This window comes from Castanea sativa, chromosome 1, assembly GCF_040712315.1.
Source record: "Castanea sativa cultivar Marrone di Chiusa Pesio chromosome 1, ASM4071231v1".
NCBI lineage: Eukaryota > Viridiplantae > Streptophyta > Magnoliopsida > Fagales > Fagaceae > Castanea > Castanea sativa.
In genome coordinates this window covers 2,317,378-2,335,412 of record NC_134013.1, presented here as the reverse complement: position 1 = coordinate 2,335,412, position 18,035 = coordinate 2,317,378, and the positions used below count along the sequence as shown (strand labels likewise).

The following is an 18,035-nucleotide window of genomic DNA, read 5'->3' as shown; positions in this document are numbered from 1 at the left end:
TATTGAAATAGTATTTTATGAGGGATGCATAGAAAAATAAAAAAGAAATTAACTCTTTGATAGTTTTTTAATTTTATATAAAAAAAAATTTTTAAGTAAATGATTACTGTATGTTCTTAACCGACCCTCTTATGATTGGTGAAATCATATTAAAAACTATTATTTAAACACAAACTCATCATGAAAATTTGTGTCATGGGGCATTACTTTCCTAATGAAGTTATTATTTCTAGTAGTAGGATGGCTTATCTTATCTTATGGCCAAAAGGGGAAAAAATTATAGAAGTAGGGATTATGTTACAGCAGAAATATTAAGATTAAGAAACTACACATTCTGTTTTACCAAAAAAAAAAAGAAAGAAATTACACATTCTGAAAATGTGGAACTTGGTCACTTCTGTTGTGCAAGGGGAGCTTTGTGAAAAAGTATACTAATAAATTTAGAAGTTGGAGTCTGGCTTTGAACTAGTTTCACTGCTCAGGTAAATACCAATGGAGGGTAGGAGCTTGATCAACAGCAAAGAAATTACAAGAATCCTCTGTACTAAACAAACTCTGCTCTTCCATTTTCACAATCTGGGGTTGGTGTGCTTTAGCTGAAACAACCGTTCTGGGATCAGAGAATTGAAGCCGATTCACCAATGGATTAGTGTAGGAAGATGAGCCATTGAAAGAAAGAGAAAATTTCATTTTGCTTTCTTCCTTCATGATCCCATTTGAGTCGCTGTCTACTGACCCTGCCTTGTTGCTGTTCTCTGCACGTAAGTCATTGCCTTTACTTTGCTCAGAAACGTTGTTGTCAAACTCTGATATTGGAGACTGTTCGTTCACAGAGTGGTTGCTTTCTGAACTTGCTCTACAGAGCTTGGATTTCAACTCTTTCATCTGCAATCCAAGAACCCAAAAAGGAGAAGAAAAAAAATCCACAATTTAAGTTAAAGTGAAGGACTTCCAAGAACCCAAAAAGGAGAAGAAAAAAAAATCCACAATTTTAAGTTAAAGTGAAGGACTTTAGCCTTTTGATATGCAACCAAAATGAGACTTTAACCATATATGTTAGAATTGCTAAATGAACATTTCCTAACACCTTTGTATTTTTGGATAATTGATAATTGATTATGACTAAATGATTAAAATCATTATTACTTGTCAAGGTTCCTTTATGACATTTTCAAGAGAGACATCCCATTGTAACTATTGAAAAAAAAAATCATTATTACTTAACAACTTAAACTTTTGGGAATTTGTTAATTTATCAATATATGATTTCAATTAGTCTGAAAATTATCATGTGGTTGTGAGATGTAAAAGGTAGAAAGGTTAAAAAACAAATCTGATCCAAGAGTTGAGATTAAAAATTGAATTTTTAACTTTCAATCTCACCCATTTATTAACTATTGCATATCGTACCGGATCTAGATCCCATTTGAAAGTGATGCTATTTCATCATAACTCATAAGAAGTCAGTCAACAGTTGGTAAAAAAAATGTGTGAAAATTGTTGGGGTCCTATGATTACTCATATGACATACCTTTGAGGTTAGAGCTTTGTTTTCCTGCTCAAGATTGTGGTAGTCAAGCTTTAGAGCATCATAACTAGCTTTAAGAACCCCATAATCCCCCTCCAGTTGCTTGGTTTTCCAGCGGGCTCGGCGGTTTTGGAACCATATAGCCACTTGTCTTGGTTGCAAGCTTAGTTCTGCTGCTAATTTTACCTTTCTCTCTGGTTCTAGCTTGTTTTCCACTTCAAAGCTCCTCTCCAATGCCTTTACCTGTTCCAAGCTAAGTCTCCGTTTCTTCCCCATGACCAGCCCAGTTTCTTCCTCCATATCTTCGTGCTCTAATCTATCTAGCATTGCATGGAAATCCTCACTGTAGCAATAAGTGTTGTTCTCTACATTGACAATAGTGGAAGTTTTGTGTTAGAAAGAAAAGGTGATGGAGTTTGCAATATCAGAGAATAGATGCATTCAAACAAAGTTCATGATCATGTAAGCTATCCAAGGACCTCATAATTCAAAACTACCAATTGATAATAAGTCTAATTCTAAATTCTAATATAGCTCCGATCAAACAATAATAAATATTCAATTATGAACTGTATTGCGTTTTTGTTTAAGAAGAAAAATACACACCTAAATAATTCATCGTTTTGTAAGCACAAATTCATTATGATTGTGTTTTTATTCTCAAATACCTGTGCACAATTTAACAACTTAAATGTATAAAAGATAGACTAAGCATGAACTGAAGTTTTGGTTTCTTTGGAGATCCAAATAACAGTGCTATCAGTAATCACAGGGAGAGTCAGAATCTTGTTACAGTGTCTGAAATAATGGAAATATAGCTGGGTCTATATATAAAATAAGGCATCACATAAAATTTTCTACTTGAATTTTGTTTACCTTTAGGTGGACTAATGGAGATCAAAGCAGCCAAGCTATCAGAGCTACTGAACCGCTTCATCGCTGAGATGTTTTGGAGTCTTAAGAGACTTGGACTTTTTGAAGTCGCTCACTACTTTATAGAGCTCAAGGACAAGAGTCACGCAAGCTGTTTACTTTGAAAAAACAATGTAAACAGGACCATCTATAGGTAACAGATGGCCTAATTGGGAAATGTTGTACAAAGGTAGAGCTTTGGAGCAACCATAGATTGTTCCTTGTCTTTCTCAGAGGATCAAAAAAACACAAACCATTCCATGACAAAGTTGTGGATCAAGCAAATGAAATGACAATAAAAGAGAAAAAAATCTAAAGGGTTGGTTAGAAAATCATTATCTAAGCAATCTGTGCGTGTGTAAGAGAGAGAGAGAGAGAGAGAGAGAGAGAACCATAAAAAGTGTTGGACATGGTAACCTTGGTCTTGATAAGCAATTATATATACACTGTAAACTGATGTGAACTATATATGAAGTTGGTATCAACTGGCAATTGAAGATCATAACTTTTTTTTTTCTTAGCTAGACGCAAGCAATGGGACCATGAGTCACCACTTGATGGTGATGGTTTATGTAAACGCTACGATCTACGAGTTAGATATGTCATATGTGGTGTGTCAAAACACAAATGAATATGTCTTTTAATTTTTAAATTTTTGAATATGTCAGAATAAGTTGAGTATCTTACTGTTGTAAAAAATTTATGTACATAGGTTTCAGTTAATTCAACTAATAAATTTGAACATGAACGTATTCTACCAATGTAGAAATTGTTAAAAAAAATAATGAAATAAATAGAAATAGATGGAAGTATACCCTAATGAGAAAATAATTAACATGATTATCTAAATAAATTAGACCACGAGGGAAGTTAGCATTATTGCCCTTCGAAATTATGTGCCTGAATCTTCAAAACTAACCAGGAATCAGAGAGCTAGATGAGAACCCAAGATGTAATGGGTTTAGGTGGAATTGTTTATATCTGTTTAAGGTTGTAAGCCCTCCTTTTCAGTATAAAAAAAAAAAAAGAAAAAAAAATTGCCCAGCGATATTCTTTCTAAATTAACCAAAACAAACAAAACCCACCAAAGGAGAAGGTGGATTTTTTTTTTTAACTGTTTATTTAGACCTAAATTCCACAAGCAAAATTGGCTTTACACTTCAAAAGAGTGATAATATTTTAAAGAAAGACCGACGAACTCCATGACCTAAAATGTTTATTTAATATTCATCCTTACGAATCTTTCAATAGTAATGAAATTTTTCACGAGAGTGTTTTTTATAAGTTATTGTAGATCAAGAAGTGTTTTTCCAAATTATAGATAGATTAATTAACGAAAACCATGCAAGCTCACAAAAAGTTAGGTAAAAGTATTCTTATTCTCTTTGTAAAAGTATTCTTAATTAGGACAATCATGCAAAAAGTAGGGCCTAGATTAATTAAGATTTTTTCCTTAAAAAAGGATTAATTAAGATTTTTATTATATTTTGTTTTAAAATTATTATTTATATATTTATATATTTACGTGTAGATAAAATTTCATATTTTATTGATGGATTTCTACATTTTTATTTTCTGCTACAAAAATCAACAACTTTTGAGATAAAGTTTAATAATCTTTCAAAAAAAAAAAGGTGGAAAACCTACAAGAAAATTCAAGAGTGCCGTTGGTATTAAATTAAAATTTCCTCTAGTAAAATTATAAACTTGATAGGTGCATGACAAAGAAATTACAACTGTGAAAACATAGGAATGTGAGAAGTGACGTGGGAACATGCATGACAATTTTTGTAGCAAGTATTAGCTCTAAAAAACAACAAGCGGAAGTTGCAACAAGTGTCATTCAAGCATAAGGAAAGAAAGACGTGTGAAAAAACTAGCTAATGATAATCGCTAAGGAATATCGATTACAAACCGCTAAGCCTCAAGTACAAATAGAAGGATTATTTTCAAAGGAATGACACCACTCATTACAAGTAGACTTGAAACATGTTCATACTTGTAACTTGTAAGTGCTTCATTGTAATCTTATTACCCAGGTTAATCTTATTTATATAAGTTTTTTGGAATTTGATTTAGGTTCTCTATTAATGTTAGTCTTGTTTAATCTTAAAGATGTTTACTTCGAACCAATTTGATATTCATGTAAAGAACTTGGCTTTATTCCATTTATTGTAAACCTTCAAAATCTTTCACTAAGTAAATGAATTAGGCTTTGAATTTATCCATTTCTTGTGATTCAAAGGAGCTAGAAATAACTTAGAATTCAGTCCTGGTACTTGAAAACTTATTAGCATTTCCTTTACCTGTTTTCATATTTTCATTGTTACTTGCTTAAAAGTCCTCTTAAATGAAGCATTACCAAACTCCTTCTATAATCTACGAAGTCAAATTCCTTATCAAATCGCTTTGAAAATTAATGCATACCATGACCACACTTTGAAAATTTTAATTGGAATCAAACAAGTACACCTTGGGTCACCCTCACTCCCCACCCATGACAAAGTCCAATCAGAGAGCTCTCGCATTTTCTGCTAAATTACATAAAATGACACGCATATATATATCAGAAAGTATGTGCTTCACACAATCAAGAATAAGACTTCACAGTATGATTGGCAATTTTGGCATCTCCATGCAAACCTGGCTACGGAATCCTAGCCTAGCCTAAATCCAAAAAAAAAAAAAATTTTGAATCTTGCTTCTTCTTATTAAAGAAACCCGTCAATGCTATTGAATTACAAAACTCGTAAACATCCCAAATCCTAGCAACCTAGCCTAGATGGATGCTTTTCTGTAACTATCAGTTAGGCTTTTCCAATTCAATATGGGGTGGAACACTCAATTTTTGAATATCATTTGATTACTGATACTTCTTAGAGCATTTATATTGGGAATGACATATGCTATATGTAGAGAAAATTAAGCATAAAAGCCCAAACACCCACACATCCGGACTTGTAAAAACCAACTATTGTAAAAAAAATAGCAATAGTACTTTATCAATTCCTCTCTCTCTCTCTCTTTGGGTTTCTGGTTTTTGGGTTTTTGTTTTTATTTGGATTTTGGGATATATTATTTTATTGTGTAAAAATATTATTTTAATGTGTTGTATTGTAAAATAAAAGTTAGGATTCTGAGAGTATTATAAAATGGTATGGTATAATTGATAAAGTAGTTTTTTGGAATGGGGTAGAATTTTGGGATGTGAATGCTCTTATTACCATAAAACCTTGAGTCTAATACTAGGAGTCTAGTACCACTATGAATTGAGAGAGATCTAGAGAGACTATAATTGCGTCTACATTTGCACTATAATAATTATGCACCAATAATTCATGACGCCGATAAGTTGATAACTATGCACCAACCATCTGGAAAAGGAGAAAAAGATTATGCACTAATGACCTGTTGCTGAATTGGTATGAAATTAGAAGACGCTGAGAGATTAAGCACTTGTTATCTCTTCACAATTTCCTTGTTGATCTAGTTTATTAATCTCAAACGACATTTGGTTTGGTGCTGGTACTGGAACAAGCATGGTAAGATGGGCTTCAAAATTTGCACTTGAGAAAATATTCTACAAACCATACGAGATACAATTTGCCTAAAGATAATCTTGTTAAAGACTTCGTTTGCATTTGGATCTTGATTATAAGCCAGTTTATTGATTATTTTTCTTATTATTTGCAAATCCCACATGAGTCAACTACTTATTTTATCTAGCTTTTATCTTTTATTTACCGTACTTGCAGTAAAAGATTATGTTACATTAACGTTCTCATTAGTCATTATCATTAGTCATTAGACTGCCAAGTGCAACCAAATTATTAGCAAATAAGAATCAATAAAGAGTGAGACTAGAGAGCCTTTTTTTGTGTTAAACGTCTATTTATTCTTACTTTAAAAAGTAAAGATAACTGGATAAGTCCTTTGCAGTCATATTATAGATTCCATTAAAGATTATTATGGATCAAATGGTATCAATTATTGAAGTTTGAACCCCTGGCTATTCTTCAAGATCTGGTCAAATCCGAGTGACCATTACTATTCATAGCTAGAGAGCTGAAGGAAATTAGTTTGCATGTTTTTGGCATTTATACCCCGTATCAGTATTTCCTATTTAGTGAAAATGATAGCAATTGAATTTAATAGAACAATTGAAAAGGCGAAGATTTCTCACAAGGAGTATTATTCAAAGAGACAAATAAAATAAATAAAGCTGTAGTCATTGAGAACGAGAAAAGAAAAAGACTTGGTTAGGTTGGGGAAGAAAGAATGTTAAGTGTTTAAACTCCCCTATAAAAAAAGCAACTTAACGATTTATATTTGCTGGACTTTTGATTACAACACAACCACTAATACAATACAATTATATCTCTACTAGTATATCATTGTTACCATCATTGCTGTAACTAATATAATAAACAAATTTCTTAATTTTTAAGTGTACATATACATAAATATATATACACACATTCAAATAATAAAAATTTAAATTGTAATACTGAAATTCCAGTCAAATTAAATCATTTCACTTTGAAAATTCTAAGAGTTTGTCGAATTCTTTATCCAAATTCGTTCACATTGTAGTGTTTTACCCATTCATTTCTCAATTACTCTTAAATTTTGAACATATTTTCATGTGACGCTATGAGTAGAATTAGCATTGTACCTAACTTGACTCATGTTAGTCATGTAAACCATGATTGCCTTAATGAGGAAAGACGTGAGCATCACAATTAAAATATTTCGATTCCATCATTGAACACAAATTTTCAACATTCGAGACTTCAAGGTAAAAAATTTAAATTGGTAGTGTACTGAAAATTCCGGTCAAACTAAATCCTATCACTTTGAAACTTCTAAGTATTTGTCAAATTCTTTATCCAAACCTGATCAGATTGTATTGGGTTTTCCCCTTTCATTTCTCAAACACTCCTAGATTTTGAAATATTTTCATGTGACACGAGTAGAAGCATCTAGCACCGTACCTGACGACTCATGTTAGTCATATAAACCATGATTGCCTCGATGAGGAAAGACGTGAGCATCACAATAGACTCCATCATTGTAACACAAATTTTCAACATTCAAGGCTTCAAGGTTGACATCAACAATAAAATATTTGTCTTGCAAGGTGACTAGCAAATGAATTAACATGAAGATTTCTACCCAAAAAAAAATGATAATAATAACATGAAGACAAATAAGAAATGAAAAAAAAATTATCATGCAATGTGCTTAGAAAATAAATTAACATGAAGACAAACGACCTCTAGAGGTCAAATCCTAATGAGGCAGCATATAAATGGGCTACAAAATTTATGCTGCACCCGTATCATCACCTATAAGTTAAATTTCTTGTAAACTTCTTTCAAGTCGAACTCTATATAAGCCTACCTCGTGTGAGTATATTTTATACTTTTAATCTTGAGAGGAAGAGAACGGAGAACAGCAGGAAGAGATATCAATTCCAGCAACCTCCATGGCATTGCATACCCATTCAGGGACATCACCTTTAGGAAACTACAAGACAATAAAGAAATGAAAAGGTTCAAGAGTAATACCCTAAATGTTTCAATTAAATGACCAAATTCAACAACCACATATATAAAACTCCATTCTCCCATAATAGTGACCAATGCAACAACACCACTAAGCTAAGCTCAACTGGCCCTTTCTTCTCCCATAATAATAGGATGGAGGGTGAGGTTGTGGCTTCAAAACCTATTAAATGCATGTGTAACTTACCAAAAAATACATGTGAGAAGAGTTTGACGGTATTTCCAATAGAAGACCTTTCAACCCAGCACAGCAGGATCAAAATAGTAAATAGGTTCATTGGGATAAGGAGGTTTTAATCTAACAGGAATTTGAAAACCTGCATCCCCACCCCCAAAAAAAAAAAAAAAAAAAACCCTTCTCTCTCTCTCTCTCTCAGGCTGACACGATTTTGAAATTCATCTGCCACCAAGAACTCATAAATTATAGACAAGCCACACATCCATAGACCATGGTGGAAACGTAGTAGTACCATTGCCCTCTTTAACAAAAATGCACTCGTGTGTGTTTAACATAATTTCTAATGAACTGGAGTCTTGACGGTTCAAATTAGTGCTTCAAAACTCAGAACTACACTGTTAACAAGAAAACATTATTGACCACTATGCTAAGATTAATATCTAAGGCATAAACTAGACGTGTAAATAGAGTCCAATACCTATTGCCAAAAAAAAAAGTAAATAACACCTCCACTAAAGATTAAGACTTTACTCTCAACTTAATGTGAGTATACAATGAAACAGGATGGGGAATATCCCACCAATAAGTAAATATAATATATACACAGAAAAAGGTACAATTTGAGTGAAAGAAGTGAAGAAATATACCATTATCCGCAAAAAATTACATACAAACCTACAATAAGATAAGATTGAGAAGAATGTTAAAATAGTCATTACCCAAAAGATAGAAGTGAGGAATTTAACTGGCATAAAGTTATTTACTGAACAAGAATGGAGAACGGCTATTTCAGAAGGACGTGAAAGAAAAAAGAGGAAGAGAAAATGATTGGGTGGGGGGGGGAAGCAAAAGAAAAACATACTCTGGAAACCTTCCCTCAATTATTGATGTGTGTAGATCTCGGCTAAGCTGCAATTTTAAAGAAATTCACTTTCATTTATAGGGAAGAAAAGAAATATTAAAAAAAAATTATATAAAATTTTTCTATTTGTACCTTCATCATGTAGTACAGATTGTGATATGAAAGAAGCTGAGATCCCATGGCATCTTTTGTAACAAGGCAATGGATGTAGGCCCTAGAATAGGTCCTACAGACCTACAGAGAAATAAATACAATGAGGCAGGTGTATCATTATAAAATATCAATTTATAATACGACATGTTTCGGTTATGACCACACCATACAAGCGCATGTAGGATCAATGGGACGAGTATCATCAGCCATCGCGTTGTGTTTTAGCTTCAGCACTCCCTGCATAAAATATCATAAATATCAGAAATCATCCTTCCACCCACACTGAAAAAGAAATACCATTACATTTTAAGAAGTTCATAGTTAACAGGAGTTGACTGGCAACTAGGTACAGAGATGCATATTAAAGTTAAAGATAGTTCACAATTCACATAAACAGGTGACCTGCCCGTATGTTTCATGTTCATGAGAAACATATGAATGAAGCAAAAAGTCTTTGTATATGAACCATTCATATATAAATTTACTGTATGAAAAACCGTGTTGGAGATCAAAAAAAGATTAAAAAATTTAAAGATCAAGAATGTTGTAAAAGTATGGTTCCATAGTTTATGTTCACAAGAAGCTATCACCTCAGGTACAAGAGCTGTGCCAAAGCGAGCAGTACGAGTAGGATAAACACAGTCATACATGTCAGCACCTAAAGCACTGCATACTACAATATCCAGTGGATAACCAACACCCTGAAAAGAAGTATTGAGGAAATATCATGACAGGAAAAATATGAAAAGATGAACCACCCAGTTCACAAGAATTCAAGTTAGTTTGGACGATGTAAGGTGATTTGATGAAAGAAATCTGCACCATAACATATCGTGGTTTGTCCTCAGGCAGTGCGGCAGTGCACTGAGCAACAACACGCCAAAATGAATCTTTACTTTCACCGCCTGCAAGACCACCAATAGCATAACTGTCACAAGAGTAAGCTCTGTTAATATGGCTCCTTGATCAATAAACCATAACACTACTAAAGTAAAATACAGGGATCAATTGTGGATGTATGTATGTGTGCAAATTGGTATAACAAGTTAAATCTCTGAAATGTATGAAACAAAGTTGAACCGATTGCTGGCTGAAAGACATTAAACCTCACATGTGGCAACTGAACAGAGAATGAAAAATTAAGAGAGAGAAGGCTCGACAGGAAATTATTGAAAACAAAAAACAAAAGGAAAACTTGTTACAAATTTAAATGGTGCTTCAAAGGAAAACTTTTCACAATCCTTTAAAGCTCTGAAAACAACTGTAAGCATTGAACTTTTAATGTAAAGGGCATAAATAATTAGAATTATTTATGTACACGTGGCAAAAGATAGCAGCAGAGGGCTTTAAATGCTTTCTTCAAAACCTTAAAGTACACTGCAGAGTTTTTTATTTTTATTTTTTAAAGTAGACACCAAAATTTATTTTTAAAAAAATTTAAGAAAAAACAAGTTAATTGATTTTTCAAAAATAATATGAAAGCTGTTCCTTACATATGGATGTAATACCATACATATATTTTTTTAAAATTATAATACCTTACATATGTATTAATCATATTGTATGCTATAGTATAGAGTAATGATGATATACTTTCTGTTACATGTCAAATTTACTGTTTATTCCCCAAAAAAAAGGAAAAAAAAAAAGTTTACTGCATGAAATGTATCACAGCATATTGCAAAAAAACTGCAACTGTGGTAGTTGACTACTTATGAGTTACCATGAAAGCAATGAAGTGTTAAAAGTACTGCCAAGCTTACAACTAGAATTATCATTCACTGAAAATAGTATACACATACCCAGGTAAATTCCGATCAACAAGGCCTCTAACACATATATCCCTGATTACAGTATTATGACATAAGATTATTAGTAAAGAAAAAGAATCAGAATTAAAAGATACATAGCTCAACCAAAAAAAAAAGAAGAAGATTACAGCTTGAATTGAGATTCACCTTAGCACAGGGTCTAATCCACCTTGTACAATACCAAACAAATTCTGCTCATGTGGTCTCTCGTGCGCTGCTTACAGGATGCAATCCAGTGAGAATAACAGTAACTTAGTCAGAATAAGCCCAAAATTTACCCAAGGAAGACTGGTTCTTTGATATAGATGCTACATGGCACAAAAGAACATTATTGGATCATCCATGAAACACTAGGAGATCCAGGGAAAACACTACAGGCCAAGATATCACAGTATCATATTATTGACATATTAGCACTACATGTATCAATCTTGTATAAGCATAACAACTCACTAACCTAGCCATTACAATGCTTACATTCTACATAACTTAAAAGCATGATTTCAACCAAGGCCTGAATAATAAACCTAAGGAAAAGATCTTTTGGGTTGAGAAGCCTAGGAAGTTGCAGGTGGACCAAGGATACTGCATTAGAAAACTAACTAAGGTTGATTATGTATCATACAGATTTATAACCTCTTTATGTTGTTAGTGAAATTAAACATGAGTGTTTCTATTCTGGGTACAAAATGCAATTACCTGCTATACATCTGTCTATCCATCTAAGAGTGCGGTACATTGCTTCTTCTATTCGTGGACCAGTAATGGTTGTTTTCACTACATCATCAAGAGCCATAATAATATCTGCTCCAATCCTGTTCTGCACAATTTTTTGGGGAAACATAAGGACACAAGGTATTCAAGAAGGAAGTAATAAAGAAACAATAACCATGCTTTAGCACTCAACCCTTTGGATGTTTGATTTTTAACTTCTGTCTAGAATTTTAAACTGGCAAATTTCTGCAGAGTAGTCCACCTTAAGGTGAGTTCCTCGGGATATTATAAATATGCTATAACAAATCCGAAAAATCAATAGAATATCCATACCACCACCAAAAGTTTCAAATAAAACACAAGCTTCAATTTTCCCCTCCCCCCCCTCTCCAAAGTTTCAAAATACTAATTAATTATTTTGGCCGTCGGTAAATAAAACTAAAATTTATGCAATGACAATATATTATTAGGTTGTCAATTGTGATAATTAATTAAATTTCTCAATAATGCATTCCCGTTAACATTTCTAAGCTAGCTACTAAGAGTTCAATATCTACAAGAGATCAAAGAGGGAAAAAATCATTAATGAAATAAAAATAAATTAATTCAAGAGCCAAAATATAAAGTCATGGAGTTGCCATGAAAGTCCTCTAAAGAAAGAGCATCCTAATAGCTAGAGAATCCAATATTCGGGTTACACTGAAAAAAATAAAAAATAAAAAATGCAATCATAAAAACGAAAACAAAAAAGATACGTGCCAAATATCCCATAAATCTGATAAATGCTCTTCATGACATTTTGAGAAAGTATGTTAACTGATTCTTTATGATAAGTACTATAACTGATTATATAAATTCAAAGACATTCACTACAGAAACCTAGGACTCTTGTAAATAAAATCAAGGCCCCAGATTAACAAGAAACAATCTCAACAGAAGTACCTACTTGGATTTGAATTGATTCTTCAGGTGTTAGAAGCATGGGCTTTCCATCAACTGGTGACTGAAGTAAGAAAATGAAACCTTAGTTACAAGCAATTCATTGAATTTCAGCATGTAATTATTTAGGACTATTCTGCACACTTTCTGTGTAGCTCAGCTAGTCCATCGATCTAATAAATTATTTTATTCATAAAATAAAAAAAATAAAAAATAAAAAGAAGTTACAAGCAACAACAAAACAGTAGAATACTCCAATTTTCATAACAAAAGATCATAAATAAGTAAAAACAAGAAACTCAAATTATAAATTGGTAGAGTAATATCAAAGTTATACTGAGAATTCATCACTGAAACAAAGTAAAAAGAAAAAATTATATAGAGAATCCAACGCAAGAAGCCATGCCATATTAGATAACATTCACTGCCGATATGAGATTAGACTTGCACAATTGCTTATAGAAGAGAAACATAACAGGTTTCTTATATCCTGAAACAGTTCATCAGGATAGACAGGGTTACGCCCCAATCAAATGTTAAACAAAAAAGTCAAAAAGAGAGAGAGAGAGGGAGAACTAAACAATGAATATGATGCACTCCCAAAGCATGCACCCGGGCTCATAAAAACAAACCTGCACATATTCTCACTTCTTGATTTTTAATTTTATCAAGTTTGGTACGTAAATTCTAGCAAAAGACAACATACATCTTTCAGTTCTTAGGAAGAACTTTGTACTACAACTTCAAAAATAAAAGCCGATCTAGTAAACCATCACATTTCAACAAGAACCACGTTACAAACTTTAACCATATATATTAAAAGGTACCTGAAATGTAACGCCCTTTTCAGTGATGTCAGCCAAATGCAATAATGACACCTGAAAACATCAGCAAAAAAATTATGAGCTTTAACCGCATACATCATAAACCAAAGTTAGCTATACCATAAGTAGAACAATGAAAGATGTGATTACCAAAACAGTAACAAACAAAGGCTCCATTCGTTTTCCATAGAAAATATTTTGGGGAATATGACTTATTCTTCCTTGTTTTGTTGCAATGTGGAAAATAAACCAAAAATGATTTCTAGTGTTGCTCTTGCAATGAAAATCATTATGTAAAAATTCATAACAACAAGATGTTAAGAGACCATGATGCAGCACTAAATACTCACTAAGGAATGAAGTTTGTGATATTAAAAACGTTCACATAAACCTCACCACAACTAAGGGGCTTCTGTCCTTATCTTCAAAATTTGTCATAAATTTTTTTGCATCACTTAGCATTACCTGTTTTATCCATTTTATGCATCCATAAAGTCAATTGTTTCTTTTTAATAAGTTTAAATTTGATTGAATTTTTATTTCAAACAATATTTATACTGTGTTTCTACTAGGATGCTGTCAATATATCAGTTCAATGGCAGGTGTTGGAGACAGTTTCTCTAATTCATGTATCTCTTTGTAACTAGTTTACATAATAGAGGAGGCAGAAGATAAGAACAAGGGTAACCATGCTACAGGAGTCTATAAGTAAAAATATGAGTTCAGAACAACAAGAGCCTTTGTTTCCCTGTGGAACGCACATTCAGCATCAAATGTTGCGACCAGTTGCATGCACATTAGATGCAAACTTTATAAACCTTCTGAGTTTATCAGTATCTATTCCCTATGTCCAATTTATCATTATTAAACCTAGAGGTTATTGGACATTATTAAACCTCTAGGTCCAATTAGACTAGAGCTCATTATTAAACCTAGAGGTTATTCGTAACTATATATGAGATAAGAACATTCATTGGTAATTATATAAGAACCTGGAGGTTATTGGACCCACGACCTCATCCTCCACATTTTTCTTATAAGGAGAGAATATGTCATTAGAGTTAGACCTAATTGCCACCAGTACATTGTCTAAGACTCTAGGATTCAGTTATTTCACTTATTTTCACACTCCCCATGTTACAGTAACAGATAAATGGAAAGATCATACATGTCCTAAATTGTTAAATGTAACTAACTCAACTCATCAAAGCCTCTATCCCAACTACTTAGGGCTGATAACATAGAAAATTTTGCATAACTGAACGATGCCATATCCTTTTCTATAAATCTCAATGCCTCTCTCACTGCCTTAAGGAACATGGTTTGTTGTCTTTCTCTTTACATATGACAACTTTAATTGTCCCCTACCAACTCATTAGTAATATGTACAAGTAGACCCCAGAATAACTAGGACACCACAAATCGCATGACCAATAGCAAAAAGAAAATACATTTGATTTAATTTCAAATTGATATAACATATCTTAAAAGACAACCATTTGAAAGCCACCGGAATCTGTGAGTAATGCTCTTGGCCAGTTCATGAATTGGTGAAGACCCCCCAATTCATCAATAAGTTCAGAAGTAGGACGGAGCGCCAAATGGTATGTATTCCCCAGTATTATTTGGCATCCAATCTCCTCAAGCTGGTTCGTTGCCAACCCTTTAATAGTCCCTGCAACCATTAAAACCTTAGTGATGTAATAAAATCTTACATAGAACAGAAGTGGGTGACCATGTCTGCATGTATGCATGCTAGGTCAAATGATGAAAGTATTATTGTGTATTATAACCGCTCTACTAAAAAACATATTAATCAACAACTATATGGCCTAGCACTAAAAGAACTAACTTCAACTTTTATGGAAGAGAAAGAATCAATGTCCAGTGCTGGCATATGATTCATCAATTGAATGAAATGTTAATGAGCACCTTTTTTCTTTTCATATTCAACTTAGGAACAGTACCAGTGATTTGTCAAATTATAAGGTAAAATGACAGCCAAAATTTAAAAAGGAAGTTGATATGAAAATTTATTACTTTCTCCCCCCATTGGAGGTCACCTGGGCCTATTGGTTACAAAAATGGGAAATTGCCTTCTCCCACCTTTGAAAAGTACTCAATCCCTAGTGAATGCATCATTCAATTGAAGTTCATTAAGTAGAGGAAGGTTAAAAATAACATTAATAGAAGCAATAAAAAGGGGACGTGTTGATTAAGTGAGTAACCTGATAGTATGATTTTAGATAAAATAGAATGGTGGAAAAAAAAAAAATACATGTGGCCGACCCTTAGCAGTCTGTTAAAGATCCATGGCCAACCCCAACATTTTGAAACTATGGTTTGGTTGTTGTTATTGTTGTTATAGTGCAGCGCCATGATATATTACTATCTAAACTAACTTAATGATCTTTTGTTCTAATAGAGCAAGATAAAATAAACAACATTCTTGATGAACTAAAATTTCTATGGAACACATAAGATAGTACAAACTCTAACCTTGAGTACCGACGGGCATAAACAAGGGCGTTTGGCACACAAAATGAGGGAGAGTTAGTTGAGCTGCACGAGCGCGATTGAACCTACCTAGAATCTAAAATTAGCAAATAACAATGTACCAAACAGTAAGAAATAGCAATCAGCATTTGTTTATAATGAACCAAATTAGCAAATAAAAACAATCAACATTGTTTATAATGGACCTCTAGTCTGCCTGCAGATTCTACTTTGGACTATACAACACAAAATACATAACCTAAACAACCTTAAATTGGCCAAACTTAAACTACAAAGTTGCCTTATCCTACTGTTTGAAACATATCTCTGTGTCTATGTGTTAGTATGGAACTCATAAATTATAATGTGAACAAGGTAAATAGCAAGGCATACCTCGAAACGAAGAGCCATGGAATCAAGCAATTCCGAACAAAATCCTATGAAACAAGGCGTCAGTGTGTTACAATGAATACGATGTAATCCTGAGTTTTTCAAAAAATAAAAACACGCACTGAGACACAGAGAAAGAGAGAGAGAGAGAGGTAAAAGACTTACAACGTGTTGACGGTGGCGGTGTTAAAATTTAAATAAAAGAAGGAAACAAAAAAAATATAAGGTTTGGGTAATAAACCAAAAGCAGGGCCAAAGTCTAGCAAGGCGGCTGGGTATGGTATTGTGTGTCTGGTCGGCTATTAGTGTTCTTTTGTGAGGTTTATAATAGTTTTAACCCTTTCCCTCTCGGGTTTTTTTTTTTTTTTTTTTTTTTTGCATGTATATGTATACGGCTATACGAACTATGTATGTGTTTTTTGTAGTTCTTTGACTGGAATTGGGTGGACCACTCTAGGGTGGTGAAGTTTGACCGTGGTTAGACCCAAGAGTGATTATAAATATTTTGGGATTGAAAATAGGATTGTAAAGAAATACACCAAAGTTTTAAAAGTTCATGTTTGTTTATTTTCTATTTCGAATGCAATGTGAATTTAGGCTCATTATCAAAAAAATATTATATGTTCAAGTTTTGTTTCTTTTTTTTAAACAAACTCGAGCTTGTTTATAAGTTGTTTAATTAAGTTATTATTTTCCTATATATAGTAAAATCGTGATTAAAAGTGTTTACCCTTTTACAAATTTATGAATTTTTATTACAAATATACTATTAATAATAATAATTTAATATCAAATGAATCTATTATAAATAATAATTATTATATATAATTTAATTGAACATCGTATTCATGAGCTTGTTCACAAAAACATTATTAAGTTTGAGCTTAACTTGTTCGAGCCTAAACTTGGGCTTGAGTTTGATTTGTTTGCTACATATATAAACATTAAGCAAGCTTTTTTTTTTCAAAGTCCTCAAGTTTTTCATAAACAACTTGACTTATTCACAACCTTTGTTAAGGTTTTCTTTATAACCTCAAATGCTTTCTAAGGGTTAAGTATTACACAACCAATGGGCTTACAAATAAAACAATACTAATTAAAGGTGAGTGTCACACTCAAAGCTTAAAGGGATTTGGGAGCAAAGGTTATTTATTTTCCCCAAACTGGAAAAATTGGTCATGACGAGGTAGATGAATGACTGAAAAGTTGGGTCAATTAATGAAAATGATCCTCTAATCTATGTATTCCCATACTTAATTTTAATCCCATTAATGAAATGGGTCGAATGCGTGACTAATAGGAGTGATCATGGGCTGAATCGAATTCGATTTGGTGTTAACCTAATCTTGTGTGGTGAGAAGTTCTTAAACCTATTGTCTACCAAAATCAAATGCCAGTCACCTTCGACTTAACTACTGGGTATCAGTTAAACAAGATTAAAAAACAAACATCATATTAACTTGTGTTAGATAGGATCTTGATAAATAGGGTGAGGTGGAATAATGTATCAACATTTTACTTGAATGAGAATCAATAACAACTTAACAACTCAAATTGTTATGAAGTTTTTGTGTGAAAATAATGTGTATATATAATATAGGACAAAACTTAAGTACAATATCTTAAATGTTGTTCCTTAGGTTCATCTCTTAAGATTCAAC

General features: G+C 32.7%; 2 protein-coding genes across 3 annotated transcripts; both read right to left on the bottom strand.

Moving 5' to 3' along the window:
* Positions 1–255: 255 nt before the first annotated feature.
* Positions 256–2,878, bottom strand: LOC142622359 (uncharacterized). Of its 2 annotated transcripts, none has more exons than XM_075795812.1 (3): positions 2,405–2,878; positions 1,532–1,893; positions 256–885 (listed from the first exon to the last, which is right to left on the bottom strand). In XM_075795812.1, exons 1-3 carry the CDS (start codon positions 2,463–2,465, stop codon positions 472–474), a joined length of 837 nt encoding a protein of 278 aa, XP_075651927.1. In that variant the 5' UTR covers positions 2,466–2,878; the 3' UTR covers positions 256–471. The 2 variants fall into 2 exon arrangements, with proteins under 2 accessions (XP_075651927.1, XP_075651928.1); XM_075795813.1 differs by lacking the exon at positions 2,405–2,878 and adding an exon at positions 2,135–2,310.
* Positions 2,879–7,511: 4,633 nt separating this feature from the next.
* LOC142610412 (uncharacterized) lies at positions 7,512–16,671 on the bottom strand. Its single transcript, XM_075782234.1, has 16 exons — positions 16,540–16,671; positions 16,378–16,421; positions 15,988–16,081; positions 14,985–15,163; positions 13,492–13,542; positions 12,672–12,728; positions 11,711–11,831; positions 11,159–11,225; positions 11,003–11,044; positions 10,023–10,128; positions 9,791–9,901; positions 9,366–9,437; positions 9,180–9,281; positions 9,048–9,094; positions 8,833–8,860; positions 7,512–7,969 (listed from the first exon to the last, which is right to left on the bottom strand). Exons 2-16 carry the CDS (start codon positions 16,393–16,395, stop codon positions 7,868–7,870), a joined length of 1,197 nt encoding a protein of 398 aa, XP_075638349.1. The 5' UTR covers positions 16,396–16,421; positions 16,540–16,671; the 3' UTR covers positions 7,512–7,867.
* Positions 16,672–18,035: the final 1,364 nt, after the last annotated feature.

What these genes read in the sequence shown, in the direction of transcription:
- LOC142622359 (XM_075795812.1), bottom strand. Translation starts at nt 2,465, where the DNA reads ATGAAGCGGTTCAGTAGCTCTGATAGCTTGGCTGCTTTGATCTCCATT. An exon ending in CTCCATTAGTCCACCTAAAG is followed by an intron (nt 1,894 to 2,404) that starts GTAAACAAAATT and finishes TTGTCAATGTAG; the next exon opens with AGAACAACACTTATTGCTAC. An exon ending in ACAAAGCTCTAACCTCAAAG is followed by an intron (nt 886 to 1,531) that starts GTATGTCATATG and finishes CTTGGATTGCAG; the next exon opens with ATGAAAGAGTTGAAATCCAA.
- LOC142610412 (XM_075782234.1), bottom strand. An exon ending in ATTCCGGTGGCTTTCAAATG is followed by an intron (nt 13,543 to 14,984) that starts GTTGTCTTTTAA and finishes TGATGTTTTCAG; the next exon opens with GTGTCATTATTGCATTTGGC. An exon ending in ATTGAGGGAAGGTTTCCAGA is followed by an intron (nt 8,861 to 9,047) that starts GTATGTTTTTCT and finishes ATCTTATTGTAG; the next exon opens with GTTTGTATGTAATTTTTTGC.